Source organism: Anopheles arabiensis, chromosome 2 (assembly GCF_016920715.1).
Source record: "Anopheles arabiensis isolate DONGOLA chromosome 2, AaraD3, whole genome shotgun sequence".
Taxonomy (NCBI): domain Eukaryota; kingdom Metazoa; phylum Arthropoda; class Insecta; order Diptera; family Culicidae; genus Anopheles; species Anopheles arabiensis.
Window position 1 is genome coordinate 14242680 of NC_053517.1, and position 18564 is coordinate 14261243.

General features: G+C 46.1%; 3 protein-coding genes across 3 annotated transcripts; all 3 read left to right on the forward strand.

Annotated features, from left to right (window-relative positions):
- Nucleotides 1–4622: 4622 nt before the first annotated feature.
- LOC120896841 lies at nt 4623–5852 on the forward strand. The gene is made up of 2 exons (XM_040301325.1): nt 4623–4889; nt 4965–5852. Exons 1-2 carry the CDS (start codon nt 4623–4625, stop codon nt 5850–5852), a joined length of 1155 nt encoding a protein of 384 aa, XP_040157259.1.
- A 4616-nt stretch (nt 5853–10468) lies between these two features.
- On the forward strand, nt 10469–11768 carry LOC120895837. The gene is made up of 2 exons (XM_040299513.1): nt 10469–11332; nt 11398–11768. Exons 1-2 carry the CDS (start codon nt 10499–10501, stop codon nt 11614–11616), a joined length of 1053 nt encoding a protein of 350 aa, XP_040155447.1. The 5' UTR covers nt 10469–10498; the 3' UTR covers nt 11617–11768.
- Nucleotides 11769–16024: 4256 nt separating this feature from the next.
- LOC120895433 lies at nt 16025–17914 on the forward strand. Its single transcript, XM_040298790.1, has 2 exons — nt 16025–17478; nt 17544–17914. The coding sequence occupies exons 1-2, from the start codon at nt 16582–16584 to the stop codon at nt 17760–17762; spliced, it is 1116 nt and encodes a 371-aa protein (XP_040154724.1). The 5' UTR covers nt 16025–16581; the 3' UTR covers nt 17763–17914.
- Nucleotides 17915–18564: the final 650 nt, after the last annotated feature.

An 18564-nucleotide genomic window follows, 5' to 3' on the forward strand; every position in this document is an offset into this window, starting at 1 on the left:
CTTAAGCTGATTGTGTAAAGCAGATTGCATTAGCTCAGGGGCTTTTCATATGAAATGACATTCTTTGATGTGAGCCTAAAAATATGCAATGCAATATTATACGTTGCACACACTCACTAAACGCATGGAAATGTGCAATAAATAATAAAAATTCATTTCTCCTATTCCAACGAAATTTGCGTAGAAGCAATTCAAAGCTGTTTCTTCATAAATTAAAAGAAAACTAATAATCCGTCAATCCGTCACGCAAAACCATTGTGTAAGGTCTTCGTTTGACTTTTACTTTTAAAAAATACTCCTCCCAAAATCACAGCATCGGTCACGAAAAGGTCACACGGTGCTTATCAAACGTACGACACAAGCACACAGTCGGACGCAACATAGCCCCAAGAACAAGTCGGTCTATTTTTATTAGTAGAAAGATCATTTAATTTCTCTCCTCCGGCATCAAACTCCCTCCCTCTCCTCGTATCTCTTCAGCCCTTACCCCTCAACCTAGCTGCATGCAGTGTTCGGCATTGTATTTGAGATTCTAAAATAAATACACTAAAAAATAACCTACAGCTTCTCACATTTGCGACACTTGTACGCCGACTGCCGACCTCTCTCTCTCTCTCTCTTTCTCTCTCTGTCCGAGGGTGAAAAGGAAGAGTGCAGCAGACAATAGATGATCCCACATTGAGCACACTTACACACATTCATACATAGTGCCTGCAGGCAGAATTTCCACGAATTCTACAACCTATTGTGCGTGTCATCAACAGCTATGGCCGACGGCACCGAACCTGCCCTGTACTGCCTGTCTCCTACAGCTTTAGCTTCTGCTGCTTTCATCATGCTTAATGAAATTACAACCAACCAACGAATCACACGATCAAACACATTCTAGAGCGAGAGAGAGAGAGAGAGATAGAGCACACAACAAAACAACACTCAACAACAGCGTAAAGATTGAAATCTAACACAGCGGTGGGAAAACATCAAAAGTGACAAAATGTACGAGGAGTTAATTAGTGGAAGGACTCATCACCGTAAAGGGGTAGATTATGAATGTATATTTATACATATATTGTTGTGTCGCACACTAATGCCCGAGCAGAGGGCTCACTAATTGATGAGATGTGGTTTTTGATGAGCAGCAGAAACCAAAAAAAAAACAAAGAAACATTCAGCAAACGAGCATGTCTCGAAACAATGTGCGATGATCGGTGCGCCGATCTCTCCCCTTTACCACCGAGATGGTCGAAGGTTTTCACAAAACACTCTGCACAAGCAACTTTCACACGGGGGAAACATTTCACACAAATTGGTTTCCTCCACACACACACACACAGACACACACTCGGTACACGGCTCTTTTGCACGTGCTCAGGAGCATTAGGAAAATATTCAATTTAAATCGGATAAGCTCACTTGAATATGCACTATGACTATCCGGAAGCATACTTTCGCTCGACTTTACTGCACTAATCACTTACCGACCAAAAGGGCCGTTCCATTGCACCGTGTGGCTTTGCACCTACGGCAAGCGAAAGGGTCAAAATGGGGGGGGGGGGAACATGTAAGGCCAGATAAACGACTCTTGATTTGGCACACCAGCACAACGCTGCCGTACATAAATTGCTTGCATTACCCAAACGATACAGCTCCAAGCAGCATTCGCCCTATAACATTCCAACCCTGTACACTGACCACAGACACCTGTTCTAACTGTTTCCATCACAAATGCATACGCCTCCGCGCGCTCCTCGAACCCGCAATCATTTTCCTCTTAAAGTCTCTCGCTCTTTTTCTCTCCCCACCGGCATGCTCGGGGTGAAGCTTACGCTTTTATTTAACCATTGGTGTTGCGTTTGTGCTCCATTGGGACCATTTTTCAATTTGCCTACATTTCATTGCCACCCACTTTTGTAAGTGTCTCCCGTGTTCACTCTCTCATTAAAACACAACAACACCGGCATAAAACCTACAGACCGAGCTTGGATTTTGCAAATTAATATGTAATGGAAAGCTGTGTGCCATGTGGAGGCACATAAGCTGCACGGCAGCAACAGCTCTGCAGCACATTGTAGGTGCAAATCCTTTCCTCTCACCCGTACGGTTGGGCGCATTCTCCACCGGCCGATAGAGAGTGCGCTCATCATTTTATGAGCAAACAATTTTCTCAATAAACATTCCCCCTCCCTCCCCTTCCCTCCTCCTTGCTCTATCCCTTTTCTATCGCACGGAAAATGCGATCAAACTTTGCCTCGTCGGGTGACGTGGTGACGCAAAAGGGTTCAGTTTTTCAGCACGGCGGACGCACAGGTGGTAGATTAAAAAGTGTACGCAAAGTAAGTTTTACTTTTGCAAACCCTCCCCTTTACTCGCTTGCACTCTTGCTTACTCCCGGTTTGGGGGGGGGGTGGGGATCTCGTTGCTGCCGGTCCGTGGGTGCAGCAAAGAGCTTAACTGGTTTACCCGAATAACTTGCGAAGCAATATTTCAACAGTGCTCACCGGTTGATTGTGGAAGTTAGACAAAAACAAACAGTGTTAAAATCGCGTTCTTACCGTTACACAGGAGAAAAAAAACACAGAAGTATCAAATGTATTGCAAAAAAAATCATTAGAACCTGTTCTGCAAAAAAAGAAGGATTCGAAGAAGGATGGCAGAAACAAAAACGCACCAAAGCACCAGACTGCTATAAATATTCAAACTGACAAAGTTAAGAAGTGCAAGCGAGTAAAGCTGCAAGCACTGCTAAAGTACAGCGAACACGTGACAGGAGCATAAACAACGAGTGCGACAAACGCGCAAGGGAAAGCGCAATTGAAAGTACATCATAATTTCAAGATCCTGCACGATGCTGTAAACATCTCAATGTATTGCCATTTTCTTTTCTCCACTTGTTTCGCTCGCTGCATCATTTCTTTCACCCGTCCGCTCCTTTCATAACCTTTTTGGGTTTTTTTTTGTTGTTGTTTCCAGTTCCAGTCTATTTATTTCACTTTACCGTTTTCGATCGAGTGCTGGGTGTTTTGTTCGTTTTCGAGCTGTTCCCGCCACTCGAACGCTCACCCTAGCAACGGTTCGCTCGTTTGCCCTCCCTGCTCGCCTCCGTGCGGAGTACCGTCATTCGTTGCAAATCAGACGGTCGAAGGAAACCATAGTAACAGTGAGTATTACAGCCAACTGTTACACGTTTCATTCATTCATCCCATCCCAAAGCGCCGCGAGCTAGTAGCAGGACGCCGAACGACGGCTAGTCGTGGTGAAGCAAATGGCGCGACTCGATGATTGAGTATGGGTGCTCGACAGGCAGGTACGTAATGCAGAATGCTTTGAAACTCCACAACAAAGGGAGAGAGAGACAGAGATAGACAGATAGAATACGATTGAGCGAGAGCAAGAGACAGCACGGATGGAAATCGATAAATCTCTCCTATCTCGTACGCGGCCACACATGATGGCGGTATTTATTTGCGAGCTGCTCCGAAAATGCTGCTGCAGTTTCGCTGCTGCTGCAGCACACACTCACGCGAAGTGCTTGCTGTTATTCGCCGGGAGTAACCTTTGCTTATGTAGTTTGCTAATGTTATCGACGCTAATGCATAGTTACTTCTATGCCCACATTCCATGTATGTCTAATGCTGCGTACAATTATTGCAAAAAACTCTGTAACATCGTTACTTTGGCCCACGTACTCGAATGTACGTTTCGCGATACAGATACTTCTTCATTTCGGCGTAGCGACTTACGCAATAATACCAGTTAGCTATTTAAACGGTTTTCCAGGCCAATTATCAGTAATCCATAGGAAGAAGCGCTACAATACTAACCTCAGGACTGGAGTGTTAGAAGGAATAAACAATGCAGTGAATCCTGGATGGGAATATTTCCTATGACAAGAGATAAGCGGTAAATGTGATGCAAAACATTCATGAATTGAAGTTGATGCTAGGAGCCATCTGAGCCCGATTTTAGAACAGAGTCACACACTAAGGCTGGAGCGACAGTCGACGCTAATGGACCACATAACTGAAGAACAGAATAAATCAAGAACAGAAGAAATATCATTGGTGATGAACTCAACCACTAGATACAAAGAAATTTGCATTAATGGAGAAAATTATCAATAACCAATTGATTGAATTTTTTTCTTTAAATAGGTATCATAAGTAAGAAAGTAGTACCAGGAAGTCAGTAGAACTAAAACACTAAAGATCTGAATACTAATATTGAGAGTGAAAGTGGAAGAAAGAGCCTAAAACAACTAGAACTACAATACAAATAAAGCAAACAACTAGCTCTGAAAAAAGTAAAATTTGACCATAAATAACTGAAGCCCCATACTGAACTGTTGAAACATAAATTATAACCCATAAAAAGAAATGACTAGAAACTTAAACCTGTACATTACAGTTTCCATGACACGATCACACCTGTTACTCACCAACGATCAAAGAACCAACATTCCACACTTGAAAGCATTATCACAGAGCACATCGAACGGAAGGCGCTGAACACTGCAATCAAAATAATTGTTCTCGATGCGGCGGAAAGCTGATAAAACACGCTCGGCAATATGACCATGGCATTAAGTCACTCGGCAACGTTGCATCGTGCAACAACTCTAAGCCATGGGTACGGCAAACCAACCATCTAGCATCTGCTTCCTTCGATGGATCGGCTGGATGGACACGATCAACGGGATCCATCTGCACGACGATTCGCGCCTAGCTCGGGCGTTCGAGTACACGTTTTACGCCCTTCAGCTGGTGCAGCTGCTGAATGGGTACAATTTCGCAGTGCTTTGCCGCAACGACACCATCTCGCTCGAAACGTTTGCGGAACAGTTCAACCAGTTCGGTGGTATTTTACTGACCCTGTCCCGTGTCATCGCGATTGTAGGCAGCTTTCCGCGCGTTTGATCTCGGTTGCACAGGGTACTGTGATGATATGGTTTATCTCATTTTTTCCAGAATATTTATCGTCCCCAGCTGAAAGACACGGCCGAGTTCATCAATGCCTGCAAATTTCACCATCTTAACGAGCGAGCAGAAGAAATCCGTGCCGGATCCATTCACAACGCGGGCCGATTCCTGTCCACGCTCCTAACCGTCCAGATAGTAACGCTTGTTTTCTGGTTCGCGCTAACTGAGCTGCAAGCCCACCGGCAGGACGTGCTGCTGCCCATATTCATCTATCTACCGTTTGACGCTTCCCACTGGCCACAAGTCGCAAAGGTAGCGTTTCGGTTGTACGCTTACCTTGCGTACGCTCAGCTGATGCTTACGTTCTTCGGAAGCTATATCATCACGAGCAGCTATCTGCTAACGCTTACCATCGAGCTTCGCATCCTGAACGATTCGTATGCTGCTGCACCGACCGACCCGCAGCAGTTAGTAGCATTCCTCAAGGAACGGGTCATCTACAAGGCGGCACTGCTGCAGCACATCCGAACCATCAAGCGACACATGAACGGGAGCGTTCTGCTGGAGCTGCTGTTTATCGTGTGCCTGCTTGCGCTCAATGGGTTACGCCTGTGCACCACCACCACCACCAGTGATCTTAGCGAGCTGGCACTGTCCAGCAGCATGATCCTGATCTATCTGCTGGAGCTGTTCCAGTACTGCTGGCAGGTGGATGAGATGGAGCTGCTGCACGAGGGTCAAGCGTTCGCCGTCTACTCAACGCCGTGGACGGGTGCCATCATGCAGTCGAAACCATTCCTGCTGATCACGATCCGTATGGCCCAGGTGCCGTTGCGCTTCATGTGCGGTGGGATGTATCAACTGTCTACCGAGCTGTTTACCTCCGTTGTGCAGTTTATCTACTCACTCATTATGATGCTTTTACAGTTTAAGTAAGCGAGCTGCAGCAGCACAATACGATCTCAAAATCCCTTTTGCTCTCGTTTTGTATTCCTGTCACCAGAAGCATCAACACTGGGTGCGCATTGATTTTTTTTTCTTAGCCAGGTTAAATGCATCCATTCACACAAACCATCCGGTGTTTGGTCGCAATGAAATGTACCCCCATTTATCGATGAACCTATAAATTCTTCAAATCCCTCTAATACCACACCTTTGCGCTAGCAGAGCCTCACCACTTGCAACCATCCCCGTGACTACATTTGCTTACAGTTGCCCCTTGCTCTAGCCGGAAATCGGTACGGGTGTAAATGTTCCCACTACTCGTTACCCGGAAGAAACTATTTCCTTCTCTGCTGTATATGCCACGCACGGTCATACTTCGTCCTGCACGAGAAATCAGCAGTCCCAACGAAAAAGGTAAGCTTGTTGCAAAACCAATTTCCCATCACAAACCACAAGACGTGTAGGAATGCAATGGTTTTAAGCCATATATCATTTGCAACATATTAAAAGCTCTTAATTTCGCTACGTTTCTTTGCCCTAATAAATAACACTGAGTATGTTCCTTCATTCTGCTATTGATGTTGCTATCGAAGAAGGGGCACCAAATCATTCCAGGTTTCCATTTCACAATACTGCATTCTGCCGTACTAAAACTAACCAAAACTCTTTCCGGGGACATCGCGACATGCACCTTCGCCTTGCGTATGTGTATATATATTTTTCTCTTTACTTTCTTTCAAACACGAGCCAACGTAACGCAGCAAAGATTCGGTGCACTGTCTGACTTCCTAAGTATCCATGGTGACACTGAAGACAGTCGTCGGGCGCACAAGGACTATCACAGGATTTTCAACTTTCCCAACCTTTCCAGGTTCTGGACCGGCTGACGCAGGTGTGCTTCCACAGCGAGGAAGAAATTGTGCTGAAACACAGTAGAGACCACGCACACCGCGCTCGCAGAGAAGAGAACACTGAAGCAGAGAAGGAAATGGAAAACGGCAAATGGGAACGGAGGGACTGCATCATAAAAATAAATTGCATTCATAAATATTCCGTCGTTGGATTGTGACCGGCCGGTGCGAAGTCGAGTGGACTCTGATACCGAAAGAGAGCAGTCAGCTTAGGGGAGGAGAATTATTCCTGCCCTTACACAAAAAAAAAAAAGAAGGAACGCCTATAAGAACCCACCTGTCCCACAAATCGCACATTTGGTAGTTATGGTCACTTGAAAGTTCCGAACTGAGCTTTTGGTCGATACGAGATGAGGCGATCGTTAGGCTGGGCTTTTTTCGTTAGGCATCCAGCGACGAAACTTGAAGGATGCCGTTGAGATGAGGGTTTCAAGGTTCCTTTTTAAGCGATTTTTAAATACAACTTCCATTAGCTGCCAGTCTGTGCCATTATGATTGTATGATATTAATTGCAGATGGTTGTAAACATTACTCTATTCTTCCAAAAATGATTGTTAGTAGCAAAATTCAAGATAAGAATATCTTCTGAAGTGCAGAATAAAAACCGACGTATGTCTAACTGCACGTGAATCGCTTCAAACTTTAGCCACATTTTTACTGCAAGAGATCTGTTTTATTGCTTCCACAAGGACACACAAATGTTCACAATGCTTCTCCGATGCAATACTTCTTCAGATATTCTTCCCTTCCAACTGCATTCTTTTGCTGCGGCACGAAAAAAGTTAACCACTTTCCTAGCCGAATTGCACATCCCCAAGAGCACACTGCAGCCCCGTTCCAGGCGGGCCAGAATTGCGAAACTAACTGCTGAAAATAAGACACAATCGACCCCGAGAAACATTCTATACCCCGGAGGGGCGGTTAGATATTACTTCTGCTGCAATCTGCCCTCATTCTCAAAGACAAGATTTTGTTTTTTTTGGTTGAAATGGCTTATTTCTCCAAAATCCCTGGCAAATGTATGTCGCGAAAAAACACACGGAGTAACGTTCCAACAGAGACAAGTAGCACATCGTTTAATCGTTTTCCGGAGCCAAATTTTCTTTCGCTTTTCAAGTGACAGTTTACAATTTATGGCGAAATCGGTCGAAACTGAACAGAAGTACGTCTGGTTTTTCCGGACAAAATATCTAGCGTACTTGACAGTGCACACTGAAGCACGGTCGGACGCAAAGACAAGTGGTCTGGCACTGGCAATTCGAGAATAGAAAATCATACCGTGCACTCGAAAGACCACGCTTAGTGAAGCTTCGTAATTCTTCCAATATTGCAAAAAAAATCAACCTATATTGAAAGCTTAGTAGTTTCTATATATGTAGACATTGGAAGGTTAATAGGGCCAGTCTAGTCGTCAGCTCGTACGACTTAACAACATGCCCATCATGGGTTCATGCCGCGAATGGACCGTGTTCCCATTCGTAGGACTGACTATCCTGCTGTGTGTAATCAGTAAGTCACTGAAAGTTAAGCCCACTGGTGGAACTAGTAGGTCTTGACCGACAACGGTTGTGTTAATGCCAAAGCCATATAGAACAACATCATTCCTCTGTAGTCTGTTGCTCATTGCATTCCTACCCTCTTGCACTTAGACAACAACAACAACTACTTCAAAAAGCAATCACAATCTTCGATCTTTCCGAAGCTGACTGGTTCTAACCTGCGTTTGAGACAATTGGGAATCAAATTCTTTTACTAGCATTTATCGACTAACTTATGCCCTGTTTCCAGACAAACGCTCAACACACAAAACAACTCCACAAACATACTTCCGACGTCAATTATTTATTTCGCTCGAAGCTTAATAAGCCCAATGCACGTACGGTACCAGACACGGGCGAAAGACCAGAAGCTAAGCAGAAGACAAGGTTCGATTGGTACACAACTGCGCGCACACACACACACACACACACACACACACACACACACACACACACACACTCCACAAATAGCGTGTGTCCAAAGCGACAACTTCAAAAGAAAGTGCTTCGCAATGAAATATGCATCCCATCCACACGACGTCACCAAACCGTTTGCAGAGATACGTATGCATGTGCGGCTCGGAGAATATACGTCTCCCTTCGACTTGGTTCCTTCGAACGCATCATCATCCACCCGGAAAGAGGCTTTTTGCCCACCCGCCGCGCCCGTGGTACTGGGCTGTACTGGGCAGCAATGGAGCCAATAGTCATTGCATTGATGAAAAATAAATATCGATTGAAAGCCACCATGCCAGCCATGAGCAATTCATAACCTCACACTTGATCGGGTTTGCCAGTTGCCGGGAATTAGTACTGGAATATCAGCAGCGCAACGGAACTACACCCAACTGCATCGAATGCTTTTGCAATCATTAGAAGAACTAGTTGTTGTTGTTGTTGATATGGAGGGCTCTTTTGATACCCCCAATCCCCCCGACCTGGGCCGACGATTGCAATCCAATCATCCGAAAATGCATCAAATTAAGCATAGGCAGAGCAAAGGCATAAGGCAGTTGCCGTCCAACAGTCACCATTTCTGTTTAAGCATATGCCTTCAGGCTCCAATCTAATTTGTTTTAGAAACATGTTGCTCGACAATGTTGCCTATTTAGGGAAGAACTAGACATGCTTTTAGTTGCTAAAATTAGTAATTATGTATATAACTGAACAGCGCAGCCAACATAAACCAAAAGCTCCTCAATTTCAATGTAACATTTATTAACGAAATAGGTTGATTTGGGCATGCTACACAACCCCGCTCAGCAAACGGCGTTCATACACATTGAAACGGATAGTAAATATACTTGCTAAAGGTTCAACCTGTAATATGTTTGATCAAATTTTACGTATTATACCGTCGGTGCATTCGCTTTTGGGATTCGATGAGTTGTGTGTTGAATTTCATGTGAAAGTTATCCACATGAGTATCTGAGATGTATGGGAATGAAATTGTTTGTCACACAAATTTGAAGCAAACAAGTGATGCACGTGTGGCAACTTTACAAAACGATTTCAAAATAATGGTTTTAGTTCATTCCAAACGAAATAGAAACATTTCTTCGAAGAAACCAAACTCGCTTTAAACTACAGGGAAAATCAAAACATTGACATGAACATCCCTACGAATGATTATTTCGTAAAGATTCCCTATGTTCCATTGAAAAGACACATCAAACGACGTACGTTCATCATCAAGTCTCTTTGTAAAACGAAACTCTCGAAAGCAGCACATAACATGGTTTGAAATGCATAGTTCTACATTCCAAAACACTTCCAAACAGTCAATAATTGAGCTTACCCTGTGAGCGATTCCACGTGTCAGTTCCCATGTCTTCCTCTATAAAACCCAATGACTATTGGGCAGTGGTCTCAGTACCTTAGCGAAAGCTTGTAGCATCAGTTTAAACACTCAACCAGTGGGTCAACTACAGACATGACCGTTGTGCACCGCATCGTTAGCTTTGGCTACAACCTGCTCCAGCGCCACTTCAATGTTGGACATCCTACGGAACAGTTCTTCTTGCTGCGCTGTCTGGACGTTGTATCCCGTCAGTTTCCCGTGATCGAGTCGGAGTTTTTTCACAAGTAAAAGCATTTTAAAAATCCTTTACTTCTCCCAGCGGCCATGCTACTACAGCGCCCACGCTCGAATCTGGAGGTCGCCCTGAAGACGCTCTGCTTGAGCGTGATGGTAGCGCACTCAATAGCGCTGGCGTACGACTTCAGCCAGCAGACGGATGTGCGTCTTGCGATGGACATGCTATGCATGCTGTCACTCTTTGTCTCCATCATTTTGCGTGGCACCTGCATGCGCCAGTACCTGGCGCACATTGACGCACTGGACCGGCTGGAAAAGCGGCCAACGTTTCGCGTCGGCACACCGTACGCCGATGAGAGCCGCCGAAACGTTGCGCTGCAGAACAGTCGCTACCTCGGTGTGGCCCTCGTGTTTCACTCACTCACGGTAACGGTCTACGTGATCCAGAACATGGTGAGGGAAAATTCGTTCGTGAAGATCATTACCAGCTTCCCGATCGACCTGTCCGAGCGGGCACCGGTGCTGGAGCGGGTGGCCGACCTGTGCTACAGCCTGGTCGGGTACGTTTGGGGTTGGTACCATGGGGCCACCCAGCTAACCATCATCGTCCTGCTGCGCTACGCCATTACCGAGTTTCGCGTGTTTCTCCACTCGCTGGACAGCCTGGACGATCAGCTGCGGCAGCGTCGCGAGCAGTCGCAGGGCGCCCCGGACGAGGAGCGCATCCTGCGGGAGCTGCTGTACGAGCACGCACGGCACCACTCGCAGCTGATCGTGGTCGTGACGCACCTGCGTACGTTGCTGCACAACTACTCGCTAGTGCACTTCTCCTTCTACATGATCATCGTGGCCACATTTATGACGCGCGTCCTTATCATCCCCGGCAGGTCGTCGTTCGGCTTGGCCATCCCGCTGTTGGTGACGACGATCTACTTCCTCGAAACGTTCGGCATGTGCATGCTGGTGGAGATGCTTGTGCAGTTGGTATGTATCAAACAGGTGAACAGGCTAGCTTTCTAATCCCACAAAACGCGTCGTTTATGCTTCAGAATCGAAAGGTCAGCACCAGCTTGTACGGATTCAGCTGGCCCCAGTATCTGCGCTACGGACGCACCATCAAACGGCCGATGATGCTGATGATAATGCAGGCAAACATGACGAAAGATTTCTCCGCCGGCGGGCTGACCACGGTATCGGCCGAGCTGTTTGCTAAAACGTGCCGAATGATCTACACCATGATGATGTTTATGGCCAATATGGCAACGTAGAATCACAGCCATAACGCTTTGAGTGTAAAATCAACTGACCTGCGACGTCAGTTGCAACAGTTGCCACACATAATAGGTGCCTTAAACAGTCAAATAAAGGGCTTGCATGATCTTCGATTCGCATTTTCCGCCAAAACAATTACGATTGCACTTACACCAAAATGGCATATGATGTATTTTTATATTTATTTTACTATTTTATTAGTTGCTCGGCCACGTTAGGTTACAGCAATAGTGCTTACTGACTGTAGTATACAATTATTCGCGAAGGAGTTGTAAGGAGTTTATGGTATGGAAAAGGAGCGAAGACGGGATCGGTAGACAGGATAGGATAGGTTGAAATCGAACAGATCTGAAGTACTATTAAAAGACGACATAGCTCTTAACAGGTTGGCTGATAAGTCCCCGGTCTAACAAAGAAAAACACATTTTTTCTCAAAATTCGTTTTTATTATTCAACATAGTTCCCTTCAAGAGCGATACAACGATTATAACGACCTTCCAATTTTTTGATACCATTTTGGTAGTACTCCTTTCGGTTTTGCCTCAAAATAGGCCTCAGTTTCGGCGACCACCTCTTCATTGCAGCCAATTTTTTCCCTGCGAGCATCCTTTTGAGGTCTGAGAACAAGAAAAAGTCGCTGGGGGCCAGATCTGGAGAATACGGTGGGTGGGGAAGCAATTCAAAGCCCAATTCATGAATTTTTGCCATCGTTCTCAATGACTTGAGGCACGGTGCGTTGTCTTGGTGGAACAACTCGGTAAGCTCGCGCGGCACCCATTTTGCACAGAGCTTCCGCATATCCAAATATTGATGAATGATATGACCAACACGTTCCTTTGATATCTTTAAGGCCTCTGCTATCTCGATCAACTTCATTTTACGGTCATTCAAAATCATTTTGTGGATTTTTTTTATGTTTTCGTCGGTAACCACCTCTTTCGGGCGTCCACTGCGTTCACTGTCCTCCGTGCTCATTTCACCACGCTTGAATTTTGCATACCAATCAATTATTGTTGATTTCCCTGGGACAGAGTCCGGAAACTCATTATCAAGCCAAGTTTTTGCTGCCACTGTATTGTTTTCCTTCAGAAAACAGTATTTTATCAAAACACGAAATTCCTTTTTTTCCATTTTTTTCACAATAACAAAAGTTGCTTGACAAAAGACGCTCTGTCTCACAAACTAATTGACATACAGACGTCAAATTTTGACACGAATCATTTGAAGGTTGGTACTATATAAAAATAATATGCATTTAATACTAGCGGCGCCATCTATGTGTCAGACCGGGGACTTATCAGCCAACCTGTTACTAAAGGCTCATTGCGAGCAAAACGTGTACGACATATAGGTAACTGGAGACGAAAACGATAACGTAAGGTGCGACAAGGTGCATACAAATGTAAGCGCGATAGAAGGGAAGGAGTATAAATCGTATTGAGCAATATGCCAGCAACGAAAGAAGCCTGAGCGACCGAGAGGCGGTGCTCCAACTTGGTAAGGCCTAATAGGGTGCATCTATCGTCATACGAAGGAAGCGGAATAGAGTGATGACCCAGCGACCTACGAAATACGATCTTTGTAAAACGTCTCTGGATCCTCTGAATCCTTTGGAGCAGAGATAGTTGGATGTTGAATGCCATCGAGTGCATCAGGAGTACGGGTCGGTAACGACTTTTCAAGAGTGTTGTGACAGTGAGTCGGCCCTATCCATCCCGTTTGCTACATCAATAAAGGTCACGTTACAAACAGCCATGCCGTTACAGCCATGAGCAATTCATAACCTCACACTTGATCGGGTTTGCCAGTTGCCGGGAATTAGTACTGGAACATCAGCAGCGCAACGGAACTACACCCAACTGCATCGAATGCTTTTGCAATCATTAGAAGGCCTAGTTGTTGTTGTTGTTGATGTGGAGGGCTCTTTTAATGCCCTATCTTCCCGACCTGGGCCGACGATTGCAATCCAATAATCCGAAAATGCATCAAATTAAGCATAGGCAGGGCAAATGCATAAGGCAGTTGCCTTCCAACAGTTACCATTTCTGTTTAAGCATATGCCTTCAAGCTCCAATCAAATCAATCCACACACATGAGCAAAGAAGGAAGAGAAGGAAAAGAAGAGAGAGATATTTCACTTCAAACAAGGTTACTATGTTTGTAATGGGGTTTTAGAGCGAGCGAGAGGTGGAACGCTCTAAAAACAAAAATAATAAACTGTGCAAGAAATATACTCCCACCACGTCGTGGCAACACCAAATCTGGCAGGTTCGACGATGAATGCAGACAAGTGACCGAACGTAAGAATACTGCATACCGAGCAATGCAACAACGGCATAGAACGCGGGCATGCGCAGAGGAATATTCACGGCTCAGACGCGAAGAGAAACGAGTTCAACGCTCCAAGAAGCATGCTTTGGAAGAACAAAACATGCGGGAACTCGAGCAAACCAGAGAGGCGTACGGACCGACACGAAAATTTTACCAAGCGATAGCAGGTCACCGAAACAACGTTGTACCTAAGGTAACCTGCTGTCGCAACAAGGATGGAGATCTGGTTAGTAACCAGCCAGAGGTCCTCTCGCGGTGGGCACAGTACTTTGATGAATTACTCAACGACCAGTAAAACGAACAGCTAGAAGCGCCACTAGCAGATAGTGTCATGCTACTGCCACCTAGCATAGAAGAAACACGAAAGGCTATCCGTCGGCTGAAAAATAACAAGGCACCCGGAACCGACAGAATTGCAGCTGAACTGGTCAAGAATGGAGGTGCACGACTAGAAAACGAGATTCATCAAATAGTTACTGAGGTGTGGGATAGCGAATCGATGCCTTGTGATTGGAATCTCGGCATCATCTACCCCGTATACAAGAAGGGAGACAGGTTGGACTGCAACAACTACAGGGGTATTACGGTGTTGAATACCGCCTATAAAATATTCTCCCTGATCCTTCAGGATCGCCTTGTCCCGCACGTCGAAGAGATAGTAGGAAACTATCAAAGAGGATTCCGGAACGGAAAATCAACCACTGATTAGATCTTCACCATGCGGCAGATCTTGGAGAAGATGGCTGAATACAGAAACGACACATACCATCTCTTCTTTGACTTCAAAGCCGCATACGATAGCATAGCCAGGGTAAAACTGTACGACGCTATGAGCTCATTTCATTAGCCAAACTGATATGGCTAGTTAGAATGACTATGACCAACGTCACATGCCAGGTGAGGGTGGATGGAAAACTCTCAGCACCTTTTGCTACCACCAAGGGTCTGCGCCAGGGGGACGGGCTTGCCTGTCTCCTATTCAACTTGGCGCTAGAGAGGGCCATCCGCGACTCGAGGGTGGAGACTACGGGAACCATCTTCTATAAGTCAACCCAGATCCTGGCATACGCTGATGATATAGACATCATTGGTCTGCGGCATCATTGGTCTTATGTAGCAAAAAGCCTACAAAGGGATTGAGCAGGCGGCAGAGAGCCTCGGATTGCAGATAAACGAGGCAAAGAACAAACTGATGTTGGCAACATCAGCGGACCTACCAATAAATAATCCGAATCTACGTAGGCGTGATGTACAGATAGGTGAACGCTCTTTTGATGCTGGCTGCCAACCGGTCATTCTACAGCCTGAAAAAGCAGTTCACCTCAAAGAACCTGTCGCGACGGACGAAGCTGGGACTATATAGTACCTATATAGTACCAGTACTCACATACGCCTCTGAGACATGGACACTGTCCAAATCTGACGAAGCCCTCTTAGCCGCGTTCGAGAGGAAGATGCTCAGAAGGATACTTGGCCCCGTATGTGTGGAAGGACAATGGAGAAGCCGATATAATGACGAGCTATACGAGATGTACGGCGACCTCACTGTCGTACAGCGTATTAAGCTCGCCAGGCTTCGGTGGGCTGGACATGTTGTACACATGGAAACGGACGACCCAGCCCGTAAAGTCTTTTTAGGCCGTCCACAAGGACAGAGGAGGCGTGGTAGGCCCAAATTGAGGTGGCAAGATGGCGTGGAGGCGTCCGCCATTAAGGCCGGGATAACGGACTGGCAGACGAAGGCGCGAGACCGTGAGCGGTTTCGGACACTCCTGAGGCAGGCCAAGACCGCAAAGCAGTTGTAGCGCCGGATAAGTAAGTAAGTAATGGGGTTTTATTACAATTGTATGACATACATTGTGGTTTCCATTTGGAACGGAAGGGTTTTCGGTTGTTTTGCACGATGAAGTATACGTTGTATATCTGAGATGTATGGGAATGTAATTGTTTGTCACACAAATTTGAAGCAAACAAGTGATGAACCTGAAATGTGTGGCAACTTTACAAAACGATTTCAAAATAATGGTTTTAGTTCATTCCACACGAAATAGAAACATTTCTCCACACAAAACACAAACTAGCTTTAAACTACAGGGAAAATCAAAACATTGACATGAACATCCCTACGAATGATTATTTCGTAAAGATTCCCTATGTTCCATTGAAAAGACACATCAAACGACGTACGTTCATCATCAAGTCTCTTTGTAAAACGAAACTCTCGAAAGCAGCACATAACATGGTTTGAAATGCATAGTTCTACATTCCAAAACACTTCCAAACAGTCAATAATTGAGCTTACCCTGTGAGCGATTCCACGTGTCAGTTCCCATGCCTTCCTCTATAAAACCCAATGAATGTTGGGCAGTGGTCTCAGTACCTTATCGAAAGCTTGTAGCTTCAGTTTAAACTCTCAACCAGTGGGTCAACTACAGACATGACCGTTGTGCACCGCATCGTTAGCTTTGGCTACAACCTGCTCCAGCGCCACTTCAATGTTGGACATCCTACGGAACAGTTCTTCTTGCTGCGCTGTCTGGACGTTGTATCCCGTCAGTTTCCAGTGATCGAGTCGGAGTTTTTTCACACGTAAGCGCATTCTAAACATCCTTTATTTCCCCCCAGCGGCCATGCTACTACAGCGCCCACGATCGAATCTGGAGGTCGCCCTGAAGACGCTCTGCTTGAGCGTGATGGTAGCGCACTCAATAGCGCTGGCGTACGACTTCAGCCAGCAGACGGATGTGCGTCTTGCGATGGACATGCTATGCATGCTGTCACTCTTTGTCTCCATCATTTTGCGTGGCACCTGCATGCGCCAGTACCTGGCGCACATTGACGCACTGGACCGGCTGGAAAGGCGGCCAACGTTTCGCGTCGGCACACCGTACGCCGATGAGAGCCGCCGAAACGTTGCGTTGCAGAACAGTCGCTACCTCGGCGTGGCCCTGGTGATGCACTTGCTCACGGTAACGATGTACGTGATCCAGAACATGGTGAGGGAAAATTCGTTCGTGAAGATCATTACCAGCTTCCCGATCGACCTGTCCGAGCGGGCACCGGTGCTGGAGCGGGTGGCCGACCTGTGCTACAGCCTGGTCGGGTACGTTTGGGGTTGGTACCATGGGGCCACCCAGCTAACCATCATCGTCCTGCTGCGCTACGCCATTACCGAGTTTCGCGTGTTTCTCCACTCGCTGGACAGCCTGGACGATCAGCTGCGGCAGCGTCGCGAGCAGTCGCAGGGCGCCCCGGACGAGGAGCGCATCCTGCGGGAGCTGCTGTACGAGCACGCACGGCACCACTCGCAGCTGATCGTGGTCGTGACGCACCTGCGTACGTTGCTGCACAACTACTCGCTAGTGCACTTCTCCTTCTACATGATCATCGTGGCCACATTTATGACGCGCGTCCTTATCATCCCCGGCAGGTCGTCGTTCGGCTTGGCCATCCCGCTGTTGGTGACGACGATCTACTTCCTCGAAACGTTCGGCATGTGCATGCTGGTGGAGATGCTTGTGCAGTTGGTATGTATCAAACAGGTGAACAGGCTAGCTTTCTAATCCCACAAAACGCGTCGTTTATGCTTCAGAATCGAAAGGTCAGCACCAGCTTGTACGGATTCAGCTGGCCCCAGTATCTGCGCTACGGACGCACCATCAAACGGCCGATGATGCTGATGATAATGCAGGCAAACATGACGAAAGATTTCTCCGCCGGCGGGCTGACCACGGTATCGGCCGAGCTGTTTGCTAAAACGTGCCGAATGATCTACACCATGATGATGTTTATGGCCAATATGGCAACGTAGAATCACAGCCATAACGCTTTGAGTGTAAAATCAACTGACCTGCGACGTCAGTTGCAACAGTTGCCACACATAATAGGTGCCTTAAACAGTCAAATAAAGGGCTTGCATGATCTTCGATTCGCATTTTCCGCCAAAACAATTACGATTGCACTTACACCAAAATGGCATATGATGTATTTTTATATTTATTTTACTATTTTATTAGTTGCTCGGCCACGTTAGGTTACAGCAATAGTGCTTACTGACTGTAGTATACAATTATTCGCGAAGGAGTTGTAAGGAGTTTATGGTATGGAAAAGGAGCGAAGACGGGATCGGTAGACAGGATAGGATAGGTTGAAATCGAACAGATCTGAAGTACTATTAAAAGACGACATAGCTCTTAACAGGTTGGCTGATAAGTCCCCGGTCTAACAAAGAAAAACACATTTTTTCTCAAAATTCGTTTTTATTATTCAACATAGTTCCCTTCAAGAGCGATACAACGATTATAACGACCTTCCAATTTTTTGATACCATTTTGGTAGTACTCCTTTCGGTTTTGCCTCAAAATAGGCCTCAGTTTCGGTGACCACCTCTTCATTGCAGCCAATTTTTTCCCTGCGAGCATCCTTTTGAGGTCTGAGAACAAGAAAAAGTCGCTGGGGGCCAGATCTGGAGAATACGGTGGGTGGGGAAGCAATTCAAAGCCCAATTCATGAATTTTTGCCATCGTTCTCAATGACTTGAGGCACGGTGCGTTGTCTTGGTGGAACAACTCGGTAAGCTCGCGCGGCACCCATTTTGCACAGAGCTTCCGCAT

Excerpts from the sequence above, each read along its gene's own strand:
- LOC120895433 (XM_040298790.1), top strand. The coding sequence starts at position 16,582 with ATGCTACTACAGCGCCCACGATCGAATCTGGAGGTCGCCCTGAAGACG. Across the intron at positions 17,479-17,543 it reads TGGAGATGCTTGTGCAGTTG|AATCGAAAGGTCAGCACCAG; the intron begins GTATGTATCAAA and ends TTTATGCTTCAG.
- LOC120895837 (XM_040299513.1), top strand. The coding sequence starts at position 10,499 with ATGGTAGCGCACTCAATAGCGCTGGCGTACGACTTCAGCCAGCAGACG. Across the intron at positions 11,333-11,397 it reads TGGAGATGCTTGTGCAGTTG|AATCGAAAGGTCAGCACCAG; the intron begins GTATGTATCAAA and ends TTTATGCTTCAG.
- LOC120896841 (XM_040301325.1), top strand. The coding sequence starts at position 4,623 with ATGGGTACGGCAAACCAACCATCTAGCATCTGCTTCCTTCGATGGATC. Across the intron at positions 4,890-4,964 it reads TGTCCCGTGTCATCGCGATT|AATATTTATCGTCCCCAGCT; the intron begins GTAGGCAGCTTT and ends CATTTTTTCCAG.